We start from the raw sequence: 18,744 nt of genomic DNA on the forward strand, positions 1-18,744 counted from the left end.
TTCGTTGGCAAAATTCGCTGCAAACACTTTGTTAAAGTAGAGTTATGTTTAAATACTCAGAAGACTAAAATCAATTGTTAAATTTCTTTAAACTTTTCTTAAAAATGACAGTTGAAGATAAATTAGAGTTACAATTTCCATTCCAAAAATCACGGACATTCTCCACTGCTCATGCCCTCGCACATGATGTGGCCCAATAAATGATACGTGAGACAATTGTTTTAATAATCATAGATTTACACATTTACTACTACTTCGCAAAGGTCAATGTCTATGTAACTAATATTGTGCTCTTTACCTAACTGACAAATGTCTTAGAGATGTCATGTATCACTCGCTTTAATATAAAAAACGGGGATTTTCTCACAAGGCACATTTCATGCCAAGTTCTTGTTCTGTTGAAATAGCTTTGCTTATAAATCTTATGTATATGGACTTTACATGGCTTCTAAGAAATAAAATATATGTTAATCCTACTTGTATATTATTTTGTAGAGGACAATGAGAAAAGCATATCCCTGGGTCTTCAATTGTTGCGGTCCATCAAGGTAGAGTAAGATTGTCCTTTACTTGATTCCTCTTTCAATACTCAGTTTATGAAAACTTGTAGATCGGATATTACATGTGCGTTCTGTGCGTGCAGGGCCATGCAGGGCCAACGCAGCGACAGAAAGGGACATAACTGAACCTTCACCGGCGGTTTGAACTAGTGTGAAACAGGCCAGAAATCGTGAAAAAAACACAAGCTCAGAGACACACACTCTCTCGCTCTCTAGCGCTCTCTCTCTTTAAATCTAACTTTATCTTTCTCTCTTTACAAAGATTGTTGGCAGAATCGATCGCATCCTTTTTACCCTTTATCCAAAATAACCCATTTCTAAACTAAACTTTGGGTATTCACATTGTCTGTAACCAAACCCAATGACAAGAAGTCATACTGAATCCGGTCAACAGAGCCCTCAAGGGAATAGCCAACTTGATAGCACCTTGGGGAGCTTGCAAAGGGTTAGAATGAGTGCTCCTGTGATAGTGAATAACAGAGGGAGATCAATACACGGAGAAGGTCACAGCAAGTGCTCCACACTGCGACTGCTCTGCAATTTACACAGCATTTAATCTACTTAGTATCAGGATGGGGGCTTCTCGCGCAGATCAACCTCTCCAAGTCCCCTATCTTTTGCCCATAACCCCTTCACCTGACCCTTCGTGATTACTAGTCTCCGTTACACCTCCCTTTACCCCTCTCCTCCCACTCCTCGACTTCTCTAACTTTTTTTCTCCTCTCCATCCTCTCTCTACTCCCGGCACTTTTTTCCTCCCAGATATCTTTCCTCTTCCTTCCCGCTTTCCCTCACCGCTTCCCTCCTCTTCTCCCTCGTTCTCTCCTCCTCTCCCTCGCATTACTATTCTCGGTTGCTCTCCTTGCTTCCATGATGCCCCATCGTTGCTCCTTCCTCTTCTCCTTCTCATGAATACTCATTCTTACTCTACATTCAACCTCTCCCCCCTCCTTCAATCTTTTCTCTCCGATCTCTCCCTCCCACTCACCCTCTTCTTCCATACCCTGTCCCCTCCTCCTTCTCCACCTCTCCCTTCCTCCTTCCCGAGCCCCCTCCTTTCCATGCCATCTCCATCCCTGCTCCTCTTCTCCCTTCTTTGTCACTCTCTCTCTCCCCCTCCAGCGCTCTCACCGTCCTCTTTTCTCCTCCAAATTCTTCCTCTTGTTTGTTCCATCCCCAGTTCATTGCTAGACCTTTGTGTCATTGTCACTTCGTAAAGCGTATCTACACCTCCTGGAGCCCATGTACTGTATAAAACTGTTAAATAAGTACATAAAACATATAAGAACAAAGGGATCTTCTGTATAGAACATTACAAAGAGCTAATATACTCCACGCAGGAAGTCACCGTGAGTGTTTGAAGAAAATCTTCAGGTGTGTTTTGGACACAGTGTAGCATCAAAAGCTCCCTACATTACAACGTGCGGCGCAAACACAGCGCGTAACATTAATTGCCAAATACGCACAGCAAGCAAACTTAAACAGATTGGTACCTGCGCAGTGCAGCCCGCAGTCTTGCAGAACAACCAGCTAGTGCACAAGAGTTCAAAATATGATTTTTCAATCATTGGTTGTAGATTCAGTTTCCAACTTTTATATTTAGTAGGATTATATCTGATTTGCAGGCGCCCAAAATAGACACAATTTAAATGACAATCACATGAATGCTTGTTCATGTGACTTTAGCTGGCTCCGAGGGTTGTAGGTGGTACACACTTGTTAAGAAAACGCGATACCATTTCATTAATGCATTTGTGTAAAGAGCATTACATTTTAAAAGTTACATACTATCCTCTAATAACCTGTCAAATGTGCATTTGGCCTGGATGAAAGCAATTATGGTGCATTAAAGCACTTAGGGGCAGAGTTAAGAAATGTGGCGCTGCATTTAGCCCAGTGCCACTTTTCTCGCACTCTTTAACACCCCTTTAAGGCTACCATGTGTGTGCCGTATTTACGATGCGGCACACCATGGTGGTAGTTAGGGAATTAGCATCCTGCAAAACCCATGGAGGCCCATTGTAAACAGTAGTGTGCCTCCTTTTAACACCTGCTCTGAGGACTCGTTAAAAGTGCAGAAAAAAATGACGCAAAGAAATCTCTTAGATTACTTTGCGACATTGTTTGCCCCCTCTAGCGGGGGAATGCCCCCTTTGCATACCTTACGCCTGGCACAGGCATTATGTAGCACAAAGGGTTACATAGTGGCACAATGCATGCATTGCGCCACTTTTTAGATATGGCTCGGTGATTTTGGCCTTGTTGGGCCACATTAGCGTAAAAAAAAATTACGCTAATATGGTGCAAGGAGGCCTTAGGCTCTCTTAAATCTGCCTCTTATTTTGATACCATCTCGTTTGTCTATTGGTTGATTAAATGATTTGTGGCCAGACTCCTTAAGGAGAAATTACATAGTTCAAGCATAGATTACCACAAAGCCAGACAGAATTCACAATCATCATTAGGAATCAGTGGCAACTATCAACAATATCTAAACACACTTTTATTCTCAGTTGATATTTTTTAATAAATATTTTTTTTTCTACCTTTTAATGTACCTTTTCTCACACAAAATACAATTGATTATATTGAAAAACAATACTGACAAATATTTTGTATTTACATACTTATTTACACTATGTTTTAATTAATAATTTGTTTATCATTGCGGGATGTGTGCTTTTAGTCGAGGAACATTCTTTTCAAAATGGCTTCTGAATTCACCAAATTGACCTCATCAGTTTCGGATGGTCCTGAAAACAATACACCCCTTGCATTGAATTGGAAGCACTCCATAAGATGTGGAATAATATTACCAAACAGCTAACAGGATGACAGTAATGTAATGTATGGTGGATTTATAGAGTGCTGTTTGTCACCCTTGACGGTATTCAGGTGCTGAGTGGGTGAGTGTAGGTGTGTGGTGAGCCTGGACCTTAATATAGGCTGTCTTGCTAGTCCTGGAAAAAGACTAATTAAATAGCTAGGACGTCAGCTTCTTATGAGTGAGTAGAAGGACCTAATGTGTTGGGGGGGTTGTTCCAGGAGTTTGCGGCTTGGTAGGAGAATGATTGCCCTCCTGTTCTGCTTCTGTGGATGCAGGGTATGTGTATGAGTGAGAGTGATGATGAGCAAAGTTGCCTGGTGGGTTGGTGGAAGTGAAGTAGGTGATGGAAGTATGTGGGTTCCTTGTTGAGTAGGGACCTGAACATGTGTGTGAGAAGTTGAACTAGCAGTGCTTCTGGATAGGGAGTGAGTGGAGCTCTCTGAAGAATTGTGTGGCGTGTGTTCGGGGTGGGACATTAAGCACGAGTGTTGTGGTGGTGTTTTGGATGGATTGAAGTATTTGAAGAAGATGGGTTGGGATGCCAGTGTATAGGGTATTATTGCTGCCCAATCTGCTTTTGATTAGGGCCTGCGTGTCTGGTATGTCTGCTGTCCAGTGGAAGCAACTTGAAGATTTGCATGGGTAGGTGACAGCATTGACCTGGGGCCTAGATTCCTAGTATGGTCGGTTGGGGTGGGTCCAAAATCAGCTAGCCACCAGGTGGAGTCCCAAGGTAAGCTCCTATTCCCAAAGATCAGCACTTCAGTTTTGTCGGTGTTGAGTTTAAGGCATTTTTCTTTCATCCAATTGGCCGTGTTGGTCATGCATCGTTTGAAATGTGTCTTGGTGGTGAACAAGTCATCTGAGAGGAAAAAAATGGGCTAGGTGTCTTTGGCGCAGGGGATGATGTTGATTCCGTGGGATCGGATGAGGTTTGCCAAAGGAGTCATGTACATGTTGAAAAGAGTGGGGCTGATTGATGATCTGCGTGAAATTCTGCAGATGAGGCCCTTGGGTTCTAATTTGAACAGCAAGAGAATGACTCATTGTGTTCTTCCAGAGAGGAAGGAGTGCAGGTCCTTGTATTCCTACTGTATATAGCCTGGCCATGAGTGGGTGGTGGGAGACAGTATTGAAAGTAGTGGAGAGGTTGAGGAGGATGAGGGCGGCTGTCTGTCCACGATCGAGGATGATGTGTATGTTGTCTGTGGCAGCAATGAGGGCTGTGTCTGTTTCAGAATCCTGATTGAGAATCGTACTCAAGTTTGTGGCATTTTAGGTGGTCAGAGAGTTGTCTGCTGATGGTCTTCTCAATGACATTGCCTAGAAAGGGGAGCATCGAGGTGGGTCAGTAGTTGCTGAGTACTTTAGGGTCAGCTGAGGGTTTTTTGAGGAGGTCGGTGACTTTAGCTATCTGAAAAGGTGGCTGTCTTGAGGGAGGTGTTGATGATGAAAGTGAGTGCAGCTCTGCTTGTGGTTCTTCCCAGGTTGTAGATTTGGTGTGGGCAGGAGTCTGCGGAAACCCATAAGTGGATTGTCCTTATTATTGCTGCAGTGTCCTAGATGGATGGAGGGCTCCATGCGGTCAGTTGGTAGTCTCTGGTTGACGAGATTAGCAGGCTGGGAAGGTCAATGGGAGGTGGCTGGGGTTCTAAGTTGCTGTAGATCTTGGTGATTTTTTCATGAAAGAGGACAGAGAGGTTGTTGCAGAGGTCTTGTGTAGGGGTGATGGTTTGGGTTGCAGTTTTTGGGCTGGTGAATTCCTTGGCGATGGCAAAAAGTTCTTTGCAGTTGCTGGAGCTAGATTTGATTCAAAGGGTCAGGGCCTTTTTCTTGGTCTCTTTTACTTGATGGTGATAGCGTCTACGTGCTTGTAGGCGTTTGTTGAGATGGTTCATCAGGTGGTCTCCATTTCCTTTTGAGTTGTGTACAAACTCTTTTGGATTCTCTGAGGTGATCTTTGCACAAGTTAGTTTGTTTGTTGGATATTTTGGGTTTAATGTGTTTCATAGGTGCCAGGGTGTGGGCACAGACAGTGATCCAGTTGTTGAAGTTGTTTGTGTTCTTGATAAGGTTGTTGGTGGGGCCTGGGTAGTTTAGTTGGAGGGGTTTGAGCCGTTCCGTTTCTGTAACTTTCATCCAGAAGTAGCTTAGTGTATTGCTAGAGTGCATAGGGGTGGTTGGTGGCCCTTTATGTGGAAGTGGATGATAGATTGGTCGGTCCATGTGAGTGGAGTGATGTGGCTTACTTTAACCTTGTCGCTGGAGGAGAAGATGGCGTCCAGGGTGTGTCCAGTGATGTGGGTAGGGCATTGTGTGAGCTGGGTGAGGCCGATGTTCTGTAGACTTTTGAGCAACTCTTTGGAGTTGAAGTCAGTGGAGTTGTCGAGAGGAAAGTTGAGAACACGTAGGTGTTTGAATTCTTTGGTGCCCATGGCGAGGGGTGCAGAGAGGTTGGTCAGGAGGTTGCTGAGTGGGTGCGAGCTCCTAGAGGCAGGTATTCCAAGTTGCCTTTGATATTGGTTTTACTGTCCGTTTGAAGCTTGAAGTGTATGTGCTCCAGAAATGTGGCTTCTGGGTCAGTGTAGGAGGTACACTTGATTGTGTCTTTGTGAATGATGGTGAGTCCTCCTCCTCTTGGTTTATGGGGTCAGTCCTGGTGAAGGATTTTGTATCTAGTGGGGAATGCTGTGGCAATGTCTGGGACAGATGTGAAGTTGAGCCAGGTTTTGGTGAGGAAGAGGAGGTCTGGTGCATTGGAGTTAAAAAGGTCCCGAATCTCTGTGGATTGCTTGCCAAGTGAGCATGTGTTGAGGAGCATGCATGTAAGTAAGTGTTGTTGTGCAGGGTGGTTGTTTGTGCTGTGTGAGTGCAGGTCTTAAGTTCTGACTTTGTGAGGGGAGCAGTGTGCGTGGGCGGACAAAGCAGGTGTGTGGAGGCAGGTGAAGTGGTAATGCAAGCAGACAAAGGGGCTTACCATGGACTGATGTGTAGCTTGTCAGGATCGGTCCTGGCGTCCATGGTTCAGGAGGTGGGGTTCACAGGCAGTGTGGCTGCAGGAGGGGTTTGGACCAGGCTTCCTGGTGTTGGGTGTGGTTCAGGCACAGAAGGGTGCAGAAGGGCTTACTTCTGATGGATACAACTACCTGTGGATTCCTCACCATATGAATTCTCCCAATGCACCAGCATTGAACGGAAAATTTTCTTCCCAGCTCTCCACGTCGACGAGAACGTCACAATTGCATGGATCCGCACGCGATTTCGTCTGACGTCACCATGGCAATAAGAGGTCCTCGCCGGCGTGCTGACGTCAGTTCCCTTTTTTCGGTGCCTTCAACACTAATGGTTTTCTCTTAGCTCTCGAGAAGCTACTGTTTCGAAGGTGTCTGATTATACTCTGTTACAATGTCTCCTCCTAAAAAGTCAGGGTTTAAACCTTCATTACACATGGAGAGAGGAAGAGGGAGGAGGGGGGATAAATATGGAGGAACACTCCGTACTTAGCTCCCTATAATTCAAAATACACACGAAAGTACGGGGTTCTCTAAAAGAGGACGTCGCGGATATTAGCGTAGCCCTGGGTTGTATGTATTCCTATTTGGAAGGGTAATGTCAGTGGAATGTCAGTTGGAAACTGCCGAGTACATATACGGAGAGGAACAACGGGGGGGGGGGAAAAGGGATTTCCTTTTACGGACTAGGTGGTCTCACACACTATATAGTGTCATGCTTCATCATTTGACCACCTAGACCCACCCAGGTAGGACAGTGCCACCTGGGTGGACTCAACCTCACTGTTAAAGGAACAGGAGGGAGTGCGTAAATAAACTTGTTTCTGGAAAGATCGGGATCCAGCTAATCTACTGAAAAAACTAAAAACAACTAAGCAGACACCTGTGAAGAGCAACAAATTTAATAGTGGTCTCTGACTGGTGTAGTTAAAAAGGGGGGTTGGGACACCTCTGTGAGGACAAGGACTCACAGGGTCACCTAACTAATTAATAGCCAACATGTTTCTGCCCTCAGAAGTGAGCCAATGAAGGTCTCAGGGCATTCGTCAGGGCCTAGGATCCCTACGTCTCACGTTGGAGGAAAATACTCTATGTGGAAATCAAAGAGTGAAAAAATGAAAAATTAATGATCTACCTTACCCAAGGAATTACCTTGAGGCGGCCTATGGGGGATAAACAAATAATTAGCACACTGGTGGCACACAGCACTGCAAAACCAACCAATTACACACGTGTCAAGGGGATGCATTCATGCACGAAACACATATGTTCAAAAAGGTCAAATACATGCGTGGAGTGACTGAGTGGGTATATCTACACAAGTGGACAGTCCTATCACTGCAGGGGATTATAGTTCTTACCCTTTTCTTAGAGGCTGCTAGCCTCTGGTATCCAGGAGGGGGAGTGTCCCCTTATAGTCACACACTAAGGGAAAGAGATGAACATAAAGACGAAGTGAGGAGAGGAACAGAAGTAGGCAGAATAGATACAGAGGGAGCATTAGGGGGGAGCAAGTTCCCGTTAGGAACCCACTATTGCTGGTAGAAAAATACTGGTTAAGAGAAACCGAAGTGGCTAAAGACAATAGACATAAAAAGTAAGATTAAAAGCAATAAGGGCTTATCTGTGCTGCCTGTGATCCGGTATGCCACTCACTACATCAAAGGGGACGCTCGCCGTGCGCCTATTTCGTCCTCTCCTTGGACCGCTTGAGACAAGTGGCTGAGGGAGAACGGTCTATTTATGGCTGTGAGATATTTCAGGTGCGCCCTGTTTGCGCGTTAATTGGAGTTCAATTGAGGTTAATCACCACCGCGGGCCTCGTTGCGTTGCTAGCCTCGATATGATTGCCGTAATGGCGGGCGCACCGGCAAAGCCGGGGCGCCGGCATGAATGTGATCGAGTGCAAGGGCGGGCCTCTTTACGTTGCTGGCCTCGATGTGCTTTACCGCACCCGCGGGCGCCCCAGCTGAGCCGGGGCGCCGGCATGAATGCGGGCGAGTGCAATGGTGGAGCCCGAGCCGGAAGATTCCGGCCCGGGCGCCACCAGCGGAAGCCTCGCGTTTCCAGTGGCCGCTGGGAAATGTAGTTCCCAGCGGTCCCGTGGCCCTAAGGGCCAAAAAAGAAAAAAGAAGGATAGGACAAAGGAAAGAAAGGTGGGGGGGGGGGAAAAGAGGGGACAAAAGAAAGGGAGGAGGGGGGAACAAAACGGACAGGGGGGGGTTGGGTGTGGTTAAAGAAATGCAACCGGGGGGGGGAGAGACAGAACGGGAAGAAAAGGAAAAGGGAGGGAGGGAGGGGGTGACAACCAGGGGGGGGGGGCAGTAGAAAAAGGGGGGGGAAAAAAGGGAAAAAAAATAAAAAAGCCGAGAAAAGAAAAAAAAGAGAGAGTGGGGAGGGTTTTGGGGAAGAGAACAGGAGATGACAGGGGCAAATCGGGAGGGGGAAACGAAGAAGAGGGAAAGAAATAGATATGTAGTACAAGGAAGGGGAGGCAGAAATGGCAAGCTGACGGGAGTGAGGGGGATAGAAACAAAGTAGGGGGTAAAAGAACAGAGTGGTCCCAGGGCAAAGTCCCGTGAAGGATCAGGGGAGGGGGTGGGGAAAGAAAAAAAGGAGGGGGGGGGAGAAAAAGATAGGGCAGAAGCGGACGGAAGGGAGGACTCATAAATTAGTAAGAGAAATCATTTATTGAGTGTGAACCAGGGGATCTCATCATTAAGACCATTGGTGTCCGTGTGTAATCTCCAGACCCAACGTTGTTCGGTCTGGAGCAGTCTCTGTGTCATATTGGAGGATGATGGAGGTAGTTGCTCAATGACCGTCCAGTTTAAGTCATCTGCAGAATGTTTTTCCAGAAGGAAGTGGTTAGTCAATTTAGTAGCCTCTCGTTTACAACGGATCGTACTCCTATGTTCACAGATTCTTGTGGCGACCTTTCTAGATGTCATTCCCACGTATTTAAGGTTACAGGGGCATCTAATCAAATAGATCACGTTTTTGCTGTTACAGTTGGTTAGGGATCTTTGAGCCCATGGAGTCTTAAGGTCTAGGTCTATTGTGGTTGATTTTTTAGTGAAACAACAGACACTGCAGTTGCCACATGGGTAGTGTCCTCTTGGTGGTGGGAGGCCCCATAGTGTGGTTTGTGTCGTTAGGGAATTGTTTTTTTCTTTGGGTCTTGTGTGGACAACCATGTCCCGTATGTTTGTGGCTCTTTTAAACGCATGTAGTGGCTGCTGAAAAGGTAAACCCCCAGATATAAGGATTTTCCACTCATCTTTGATGATTTTCTGAATCTTATTGGATAGTGGGTTAAAAGTAGTCACACACACAATTTGTTCAGTGTCAGACGTCCTAGTGCGTGGTTGTAGTAGTTGATCCCTATTATTATTCCCCGCTCTTTTGTATGCTCTCTTCACCAGATGTGTAGGATAATCCTTGGTTTGCAGCTTACTAGCCAATTTCTCAGCGTGTTTACGGTAGTCTGTGAGGGTGGAACAATTCCGTCGCAGACGTAAAAATTGACCAACAGGGAGATTCTCCCTCAGGGACCTTGGGTGGAAGCTTTGGAATTGGAGCAGGTTATTCCGATCTGTGGGTTTATAATAGACCTCTGTGGCTAGAGCCCCATTGCTTTTATAGATTGATAAGTCAAGAAATGCTAGTTGGTTGTCACCTATGGTCATGGTGAAGTTCAGGAAAGGGTTAGCTGTATTCAACCAATTTACAAAATTCATCGCCTCATCTCTAGTTCCTGTCCAGACCAATAGAATATCATCTATATATCGTTTCCAGAGTTTAATCTGCTGGAAAAACGGGTTGTCATCGTGGTTGACTACCTGTCTCTCAAAGTGATCAACATAGAGACATGCCAAGCTAGGTGCAAAAGTGCTACCCATAGATGTACCCTGTATTTGCAAGAAAAAGTTATCCTCAAACTTGAAATAGTTCCTTGTGAGAGCCAAATGTGCCAGGTCAAGTATGAAGTCAGGGGGTGTACGTGACTCTCCTCTATTGGCTTCCAAAAGGTCGCTAATGACCTGCAGAGTGGCCTCCTGGGGAATGTTGGTGTACAGGGATTCTACATCCAGGGTGATCAACAGTTCTCTAGTTGTGTCAAAAGCCACAGAGTCTAATAAGACTAACACATCCGTCGTATCTTTTAGGTAAGTAGGAATTCTTCTGACCAATGGCTGAAGGAAGAAATCCACAAATTGAGACAGGGGTTCTAGAACCGATCCGATCCCGGATACAATAGGTCTCCCTGGTGGGGGAATTTTCCCTTTATGCATTTTTGGGAGAATATAAAAATAGGGAATCCTAGGGTTAGCCTGTATCAGGAAGTCTGCCTCATGTCGAGTAATCCAGTCGTTCTCCATGCCTTTCATCACGAAAAAGGAAATTTCGTCTTGAATATCAGGTGTGGGGTCTCGAGATAAGCGTTTATAATGGTGGGTATTACCCAACAGACGTTCGCACTCATCTCTATACATTTTAAGTGGAGAAATTACCGTTGCTCCCCCTTTGTCTCCTGGTTTAATGATTATCATGGGGTCAGATGTTAGGCCTTTCAGAGCTGAAAGTTCGGCCGTACTCATATTATGGTATGTTTTTTTGGTGGTCCCAGTAAGTGCGTTGACCTTTAGGGATACTGATTTCTCAAAAGCCAGGACCTCGGGGGGCATCTGTCCCGTGGTTGGGCAGAAAGTGGACTTGGGGCGTAGACCAGTGTTTTTTTCTGAGGCCTCGTAATGTTTACCCAAAAAGAACATTTTCAAGCGTATTTTTCGGAACAAACCCGCTAGTTCTGTTCGGGTTTTAAATAAGTCAATTTTAGGCGTGGGCACAAAGTTTAAGCCCTTGTTTAGTGCCTTAGTTTCAATTTCACTCAGAACCCGGTTACTCAGATTGATAATGTTATCTGTTTGATTATCCGTCAGGCTCGTTACAGTGTTTTGCTTGTCCCTGGGAGGGGTTCCCTTTGTGCAGTATTCTCTGGGGTGTCCTCTCTTGGCCTCCAATGTACCTCTTTCCTTTTTCCTTTTCCCCTCCCGTTGCCTCTGTCTAAAAAAGGCTGCGGTGGCTCAGGAAAAGACCATTGTGCAGGGTGTTGGAAAAAGGGCGCCTGGTATTGAGGTGGGAGTCCATATTGGGAAGGCCAACCCCATTGTTGATTATGGTATGGTGGGCAGGGGGGTAACATAGGTAGGTGATTCCACCTTCCCCGGCGTTGCCCACGTCGTCCACGACGTTGCCGCATATTATCTGATGATGAACTATCATTATCTGAACTGGTGTTACCACCAGATGAAGTGTCGGATATGTTGTTAGTTTTTGCTACATAATCCGATTTGGTGTAAGGGTATATCTTCTCGTGGGAGAACTGATCGAGATCTTTTTTGAATTTAGAAATCTTTCGCTGAGTGAGATATTCCTTATGCTCGTTCATATTTTTGTTTACCTCCTCTAGTTTCTTTTTAAAGGAGAGAATGCTCATCCCTGATTTTAGGTTATTCTCACTCGTTTTTATCTGAATTAGAAGTGCCTCGGATAACCTTGTCGCTGTTTTTATGATCAGGATGAGCCAATCTCTGGTACACTTCCATGCTATCAAAGCCCAATCCTTTCTAAATTCTAGATCTTCAAGGAATATACGTGGGGCATTAGTGACCAACAATCCGTTTGGTGCTGTATTGCTCCGGAGGTATTCAGTCAGAACGGCCCCGTGGAGAATAGTTTTGACATGAGATCGTTTTAGTTCTACTAGTGTGTCCCAGTCGCCCAACTGGGACAAACTCTTGGAGAGGGTTGTATCACCAAGAAGTGAGGGGGCCGACAGAATGGCTGTCAGATCCTCATCACTGAAGGAGAGTCCTTCCGCCATACTGGGGAAGAAAGAACACCGGTATGAGGCAGTAGGGGGAGAGGGGAAAAAAAGGAAGAAGACAACCAACCTTAGTGTTGGTGTGTGGTCCTGGACAAAGGAGCAATGATTACTCACTAGAGGGGACTCTCGCAGCTAGCAGCTGCTCAACTATCATTACACATGGAGAGAGGAAGAGGGAGGAGGGGGGATAAATATGGAGGAACACTCCGTACTTAGCTCCCTATAATTCAAAATACACACGAAAGTACGGGGTTCTCTAAAAGAGGACGTCGCGGATATTAGCGTAGCCCTGGGTTGTATGTATTCCTATTTGGAAGGGTAATGTCAGTGGAATGTCAGTTGGAAACTGCCGAGTACATATACGGAGAGGAACAACGGGGGGGGGAAAAAAAGGGATTTCCTTTTACGGACTAGGTGGTCTCACACACTATATAGTGTCATGCTTCATCATTTGACCACCTAGACCCACCCAGGTAGGACAGTGCCACCTGGGCGGACTCAACCTCACTGTTAAAGGAACAGGAGGGAGTGCGTAAATAAACTTGTTTCTGGAAAGATCGGGATCCAGCTAATCTACTGAAAAAACGAAAAACACCTAAGCAGACACCTGTCAAGAGCAACAAATTTAATAGTGGTGTCTGACTGGTGTAGTTAAAAAGGGGGGTTGGGACACCTCTGTGAGGACAAGGACTCACAGGGTCACCTAACTAATTAATAGCCAACATGTTTCTGCCCTCAGAAGTGAGCCAATGAAGGTCTCGGGGCATTCGTCAGGGCCTAGGATCCCTACGTCTCACGTTGGAGGAAAATACTCTATGTGGAAATCAAAGAGTGAAAAAATGAAAAATGAATGATCTACCTTACCCAAGGAATTACCTTGAGGCGGCCTATGGGGGATAAACAAATAATTAGCACACTGGTGGCACACAGCACTGCAAAACCAACCAAAAATAATTCAGATAAAAACGAGTGAGAATAACCTAAAATCAGGGATGAGCATTCTCTCCTTTAAAAAGAAACTAGAGGAGGAAAACAAAAATATGAACGAGCATAAGGAATATCTCACTCAGCGAAAGATTTCTAAATTCCAAAAAGATCTCGATCGGTTCTCCCACGAGAAGATATACCCTTACACCAAATCGGATTATGTAGCAAAAACTAACAACATATCCGACACTTCATCTGGTGGTAACACCAGTTCAGATAATGATAGTTCATCATCAGATAATATGCGGCAACGTCGTGGACGACGTGGGCAACGCCGGGGAAGGTGGAATCACCCACCTATGTTACCCCCCTGCCCACCATACCATAATCAACAATGGGGTTGGCCTTCCCAATATGGACTCCCACCTCAATACCAGGCGCCCTTTTTCCAACACCCTGCACAATGGTCTTTTCCTGAGCCACCGCAGCCTTTTTTAGACAGAGGCAAAGGGAGGGGAAAAGGAAAAAGGAAAGAGGTACATTGGAGGCCAAGAGAGGACACCCCAGAGAATACTGCACAAAGGGAACCCCTCCCAGGGACAAGCAAAACACTGTAACGAGCCTGACGGATAATCAAACAGATAACATTATCAATCTGAGTAACCGGGTTCTGAGTGAAATTGAAACTAAGGCACTAAACAAGGGCTTAAACTTTGTGCCCACGCCCAAAATTGACTTATTTAAAACCCGAACAGAACTAGCGGGTTTTTCCGAAAAATACGCTTGAAAACGTTCTTTTTGGGTAAACATTACGAGGCCTCAGAAAAAAACACTGGTCTACGCCCCAAGTCCACTTTCTGCCCAACCACGGGACAGATGCCCCCCGAGGTCCTGGCTTTTGAGAAATCAGTATCCCTAAAGGTCAACGCACTTACTGGGACCACCAAAAAAACATACCATAATATGAGTACGGCCGAACTTTCAGCTCTGAAAGGCCTAACATCTGACCCCATGATAATCATTAAACCAGCAGACAAAGGGGGAGCAACGGTAATTTCTCCACTTAAAATGTATAGAGATGAGTGCGAACGTCTGTTGGGTAATACCCACCATTATAAACGCTTATCTCGAGACCCCACACCTGATATTCAAGACGAAATTTCCTTTTTCGTGATGAAAGGCATGGAGAACGACTGGATTACTCGACATGAGGCAGACTTCCTGATACAGGCTAACCCTAGGATTCCCTATTTTTATATTCTCCCAAAAATGCATAAAGGGAAAATTCCCCCACCAGGGAGACCTATTGTATCCGGGATCGGATCGGTTCTAGAACCCCTGTCTCAATTTGTGGATTTCTTCCTTCAGCCATTGGTCAGAAGAATTCCTACTTACCTAAAAGATACGACGGATGTGTTAGTCTTATTAGACTCTGTGGCTTTTGACACAACTAGAGAACTGTTGATCACCCTGGATGTAGAATCCCTGTACACCAACATTCCCCAGGAGGCCACTCTGCAGGTCATTAGCGACCTTTTGGAAGCCAATAGAGGAGAGTCACGTACACCCCCTGACTTCATACTTGACCTGGCACATTTGGCTCTCACAAGGAACTATTTCAAGTTTGTGTATAACTTTTTCTTGCAAATACAGGGTACATCTATGGGTAGCACTTTTGCACCTAGCTTGGCATGTCTCTATGTTGATCACTTTGAGAGACAGGTAGTCAACCACGATGACAACCCGTTTTTCCAGCAGATTAAACTCTGGAAACGATATATAGATGATATTCTATTGGTCTGGACAGGAACTAGAGATGAGGCGATGAATTTTGTAAATTGGTTGAATACAGCTAACCCTTTCCTGAACTTCACCATGACCATAGGTGACAACCAACTAGCATTTCTTGACTTATCAATCTATGAAAGCAATGGGGCTCTAGCCACAGAGGTCTATTATAAACCCACAGATCGGAATAACCTGCTCCAATTCCAAAGCTTCCACCCAAGGTCCCTGAGGGAGAATCTCCCTGTTGGTCAATTTTTACGTCTGCGACGGAATTGTTCCACCCTCACAGACTACCGTAAACACGCTGAGAAATTGGCTAGTAAGCTGCAAACCAAGGATTATCCTACACATCTGGTGAAGAGAGCATACAAAAGAGCGGGGAATAATAATAGGGATCAACTACTACAACCACGCACTAGGACGTCTGACACTGAACAAATTGTGTGTGTGACTACTTTTAACCCACTATCCAATAAGATTCAGAAAATCATCAAAGATGAGTGGAAAATCCTTATATCTGGGGGTTTACCTTTTCAGCAGCCACTACATGCATTTAAAAGAGCCACAAACATACGGGACATGGTTGTCCACACAAGACCCAAAGAAAAAAACAATTCCCTAACGACACAAACCACACTATGGGGCCTCCCACCACCAAGAGGACACTACCCATGTGGCAACTGCAGTGTCTGTTGTTTCACTAAAAAATCAACCACAATAGACCTAGACCTTAAGACTCCATGGGCTCAAAGATCCCTAACCAACTGTAACAGCAAAAACGTGATCTATTTGATTGGATGCCCCTGTAACCTTAAATACGTGGGAATGACAACTAGAAAGGTCGCCACAAGAATCTGTGAACATAGGAGTACGATCCGTTGTAAACGAGAGGCTACTAAATTGACTAACCACTTCCTTCTGGAAAAACATTCTGCAGATGACTTAAACTGGACGGTCATTGAGCAACTACCTCCATCGTCCTCCAATATGACACAGAGACTGCTCCAGACCGAACAACGTTGGGTCTGGAGATTACACACGGACACCAATGGTCTTAATGATGAGATCCCCTGGTTCACACTCAATAAATGATTTCTCTTACTAATTTATGAGTCCTCCCTTCCGTCCACTTCTGCCCTATCTTTTTCTTCCCCCCCCCTCCTTTTTTTCTTTCCCCACCCCCTCCCCTGATCCTTCACGGGACTTTGCCCTGGGACCACTCTGTTCTTTTACCCCCTACTTTGTTTCTATCCCCCTCACTCCCGTCAACTTGCCATTTCTGCCTCCCCTTCCTTGTACTACATATCTATTTCTTTCCCTCTTCTTCGTTTCCCCCTCCCGATTTGCCCCTGTCATCTCCTATTCTCTTCCCCAAAACCCTCCCCACTCTCTCTTTTGTTTCTTTTCTCGGCTTTTTTATTTTTTTTCCCTTTTCCCCCCCCCCCCTTTTTCTACTGCCCCCCCCCCTGGTTGTCACCCCCTCCCTCCCTCCCTTTTCCTTTTCTTCCCGTTCTGTCTCTCCCCCCCCCCGGTTGCATTTCTTTAACCACACCCAACCCCCCCCCCTGTCCGTTTTGTTCCCCCCTCCTACCTTTCTTTTGTCCCCTCTTTCCCCCCCCCCCACCTTTCTTTCCTTCGTCCTATCCTTCTTTTTTCTTTTTTGGCCCTTAGGGCCACGGGACCGCTGGGAACTACATTTCCCAGCGGCCACTGGAAACGCGAGGCTTCCGCTGGTGGCGCCCGGGCCGGAATCTTCCGGCTCGGGCTCCACCATTGCACTCGCCCGCATTCATGCCGGCGCCCCGGCTCAGCTGGGGCGCCCGCGGGTGCGGTAAAGCACATCGAGGCCAGCAACGTAAAGAGGCCCGCCCTTGCACTCGATCACATTCATGCCGGCGCCCCGGCTTTGCCGGTGCGCCCGCCATTACGGCAATCATATCGAGGCTAGCAACGCAACGAGGCCCGCGGCGGTGATTAACCTCAATTGAACTCCAATTAACGCGCAAACAGGGCGCACCTGAAATATCTCACAGCCATAAATAGACCGTTCTCCCTCAGCCACTTGTCTCAAGCGGTCCAAGGAGAGGACGAAATAGGCGCACGGCGAGCGTCCCCTTTGATGTAGTGAGTGGCATACCGGATCACAGGCAGCACAGATAAGCCCTTATTGCTTTTAATCTTACTTTTTATGTCTATTGTCTTTAGCCACTTCGGTTTCTCTTAACCAGTATTTTTCTACCAGCAATAGTGGGTTCCTAACGGGAACTTGCTCCCCCCTAATGCTCCCTCTGTATCTATTCTGCCTACTTCTGTTCCTCTCCTCACTTCGTCTTTATGTTCATCTCTTTCCCTTAGTGTGTGACTATAAGGGGACACTCCCCCTCCTGGATACCAGAGGCTAGCAGCCTCTAAGAAAAGGGTAAGAACTATAATCCCCTGCAGTGATAGGACTGTCCACTTGTGTAGATATACCCACTCAGTCACTCCACGCATGTATTTTACCTTTTTGAACATATGTGTTTCGTGCATGAATGCATCCCCTTGACACGTGTGTAATTGGTTGGTTTTGCAGTGCTGTGTGCCACCAGTGTGCTAATTATTTGTTTATCCCCCATAGGCCACCTCAAGGTAATTCCTTGGGTAAGGTAGATCATTCATTTTTCATTTTTTCACTCTTTGATTTCCACATAGAGTATTTTCCTCCAACGTGAGACGTAGGGATCCTAGGCCCTGACGAATGCCCCAAGACCTTCATTGGCTCACTTCTGAGGGCAGAACAATGTTGGCTATTAATTAGTTAGGTGACCCTGTGAGTCCTTGTACTCACAGAGGTGTCCCAACCCCCCTTTTTAACTACACCAGTCAGACACCACTATTAAATGTGTTGCTCTTCACAGGTGTCTGCTTAGGTGTTTTTAGTTTTTTCAGTAGATTAGCTGGATCCCGATCTTTCCAGAAACAAGTTTATTTACGCACTCCCTCCTGTTCCTTTAACAGTGAGGTTGAGTCCGCCCAGGTGGCACTGTCCTACCTGGGTGGGTCTAGGTGGTCAAATGATGAAGCATGACACTATATAGTGTGTGAGACCACCTAGTCCGTAAAAGGAAATCCCTTTTCCCCCCCCCCCCCTGTTGTTCCTCTCCGTATATGTACTCGGCAGTTTCCAACTGTCATTCCACTGACATTACCCTTCCAAATAGGAATACATACAACCCAGGGCTACGCTAATATCCGCGACGTCCTCTTTTAGGGTTTAAACCTTGTCGGGAGTGCGGGGGTCGTATGTCTGTCACAGACCCTCATGAGGATTGCTTATGGTGTCTCAGTTCGGACCACGATGTAGGAGAGTGCGTGCCCTGCCAAAGGATGAATCCGAAGGCGCTGAAGGAAAGAGAGGCTAAATTCTTTTTAGCTAAGGCGAAGAAAGGACACAGAAGTCATCGGAGGTCTAAGACTAGAGACTCGTCATCCCATAAGTCTCATAAGAAGAGGCGCTGACACAACTATCTACGTCTTTCTTCTAGAGGTTGATTTTGATCGCCATCCAGACGGCGTCGTACGACGTGGGAGGTTAGTCTCACTGTAACTCCTCAGCCCCAAAGTCCTCAGGCTTCATCGGCGCCATCGCTCATTGAGGTGGTTGAGTCTCTAGCAGGTCCTCACTTTTCACCTGGGGCTCAAGAGTCAGTGCCACAGGTTCCGGATCCGCCCAGGCTCCGCATGAAGATCCAAGGTTTCCTG

General features: G+C 46.1%; 1 protein-coding gene across 2 annotated transcripts in view; it reads left to right on the top strand.

The window, feature by feature from the left end:
• Window positions 1–18,744, top strand: part of NRIP3 (nuclear receptor interacting protein 3) — a 294,860-nt gene that overhangs the window by 256,282 nt on the left and 19,834 nt on the right. For both annotated transcript variants that reach the window (XR_011201434.1, XM_069223652.1), the window contains exon 5: window positions 496–548. Coding sequence is in view for 1 of the 2 variants with exons in the window: in XM_069223652.1 (XP_069079753.1) it covers window positions 496–548 (53 nt within the window). In the remaining variant the exon portion in view is untranslated. The remainder of the gene's footprint in view (window positions 1–495; window positions 549–18,744) is intronic.

This window comes from Pleurodeles waltl, chromosome 3_1, assembly GCF_031143425.1.
Source record: "Pleurodeles waltl isolate 20211129_DDA chromosome 3_1, aPleWal1.hap1.20221129, whole genome shotgun sequence".
Classification (NCBI taxonomy): domain Eukaryota; kingdom Metazoa; phylum Chordata; class Amphibia; order Caudata; family Salamandridae; genus Pleurodeles; species Pleurodeles waltl.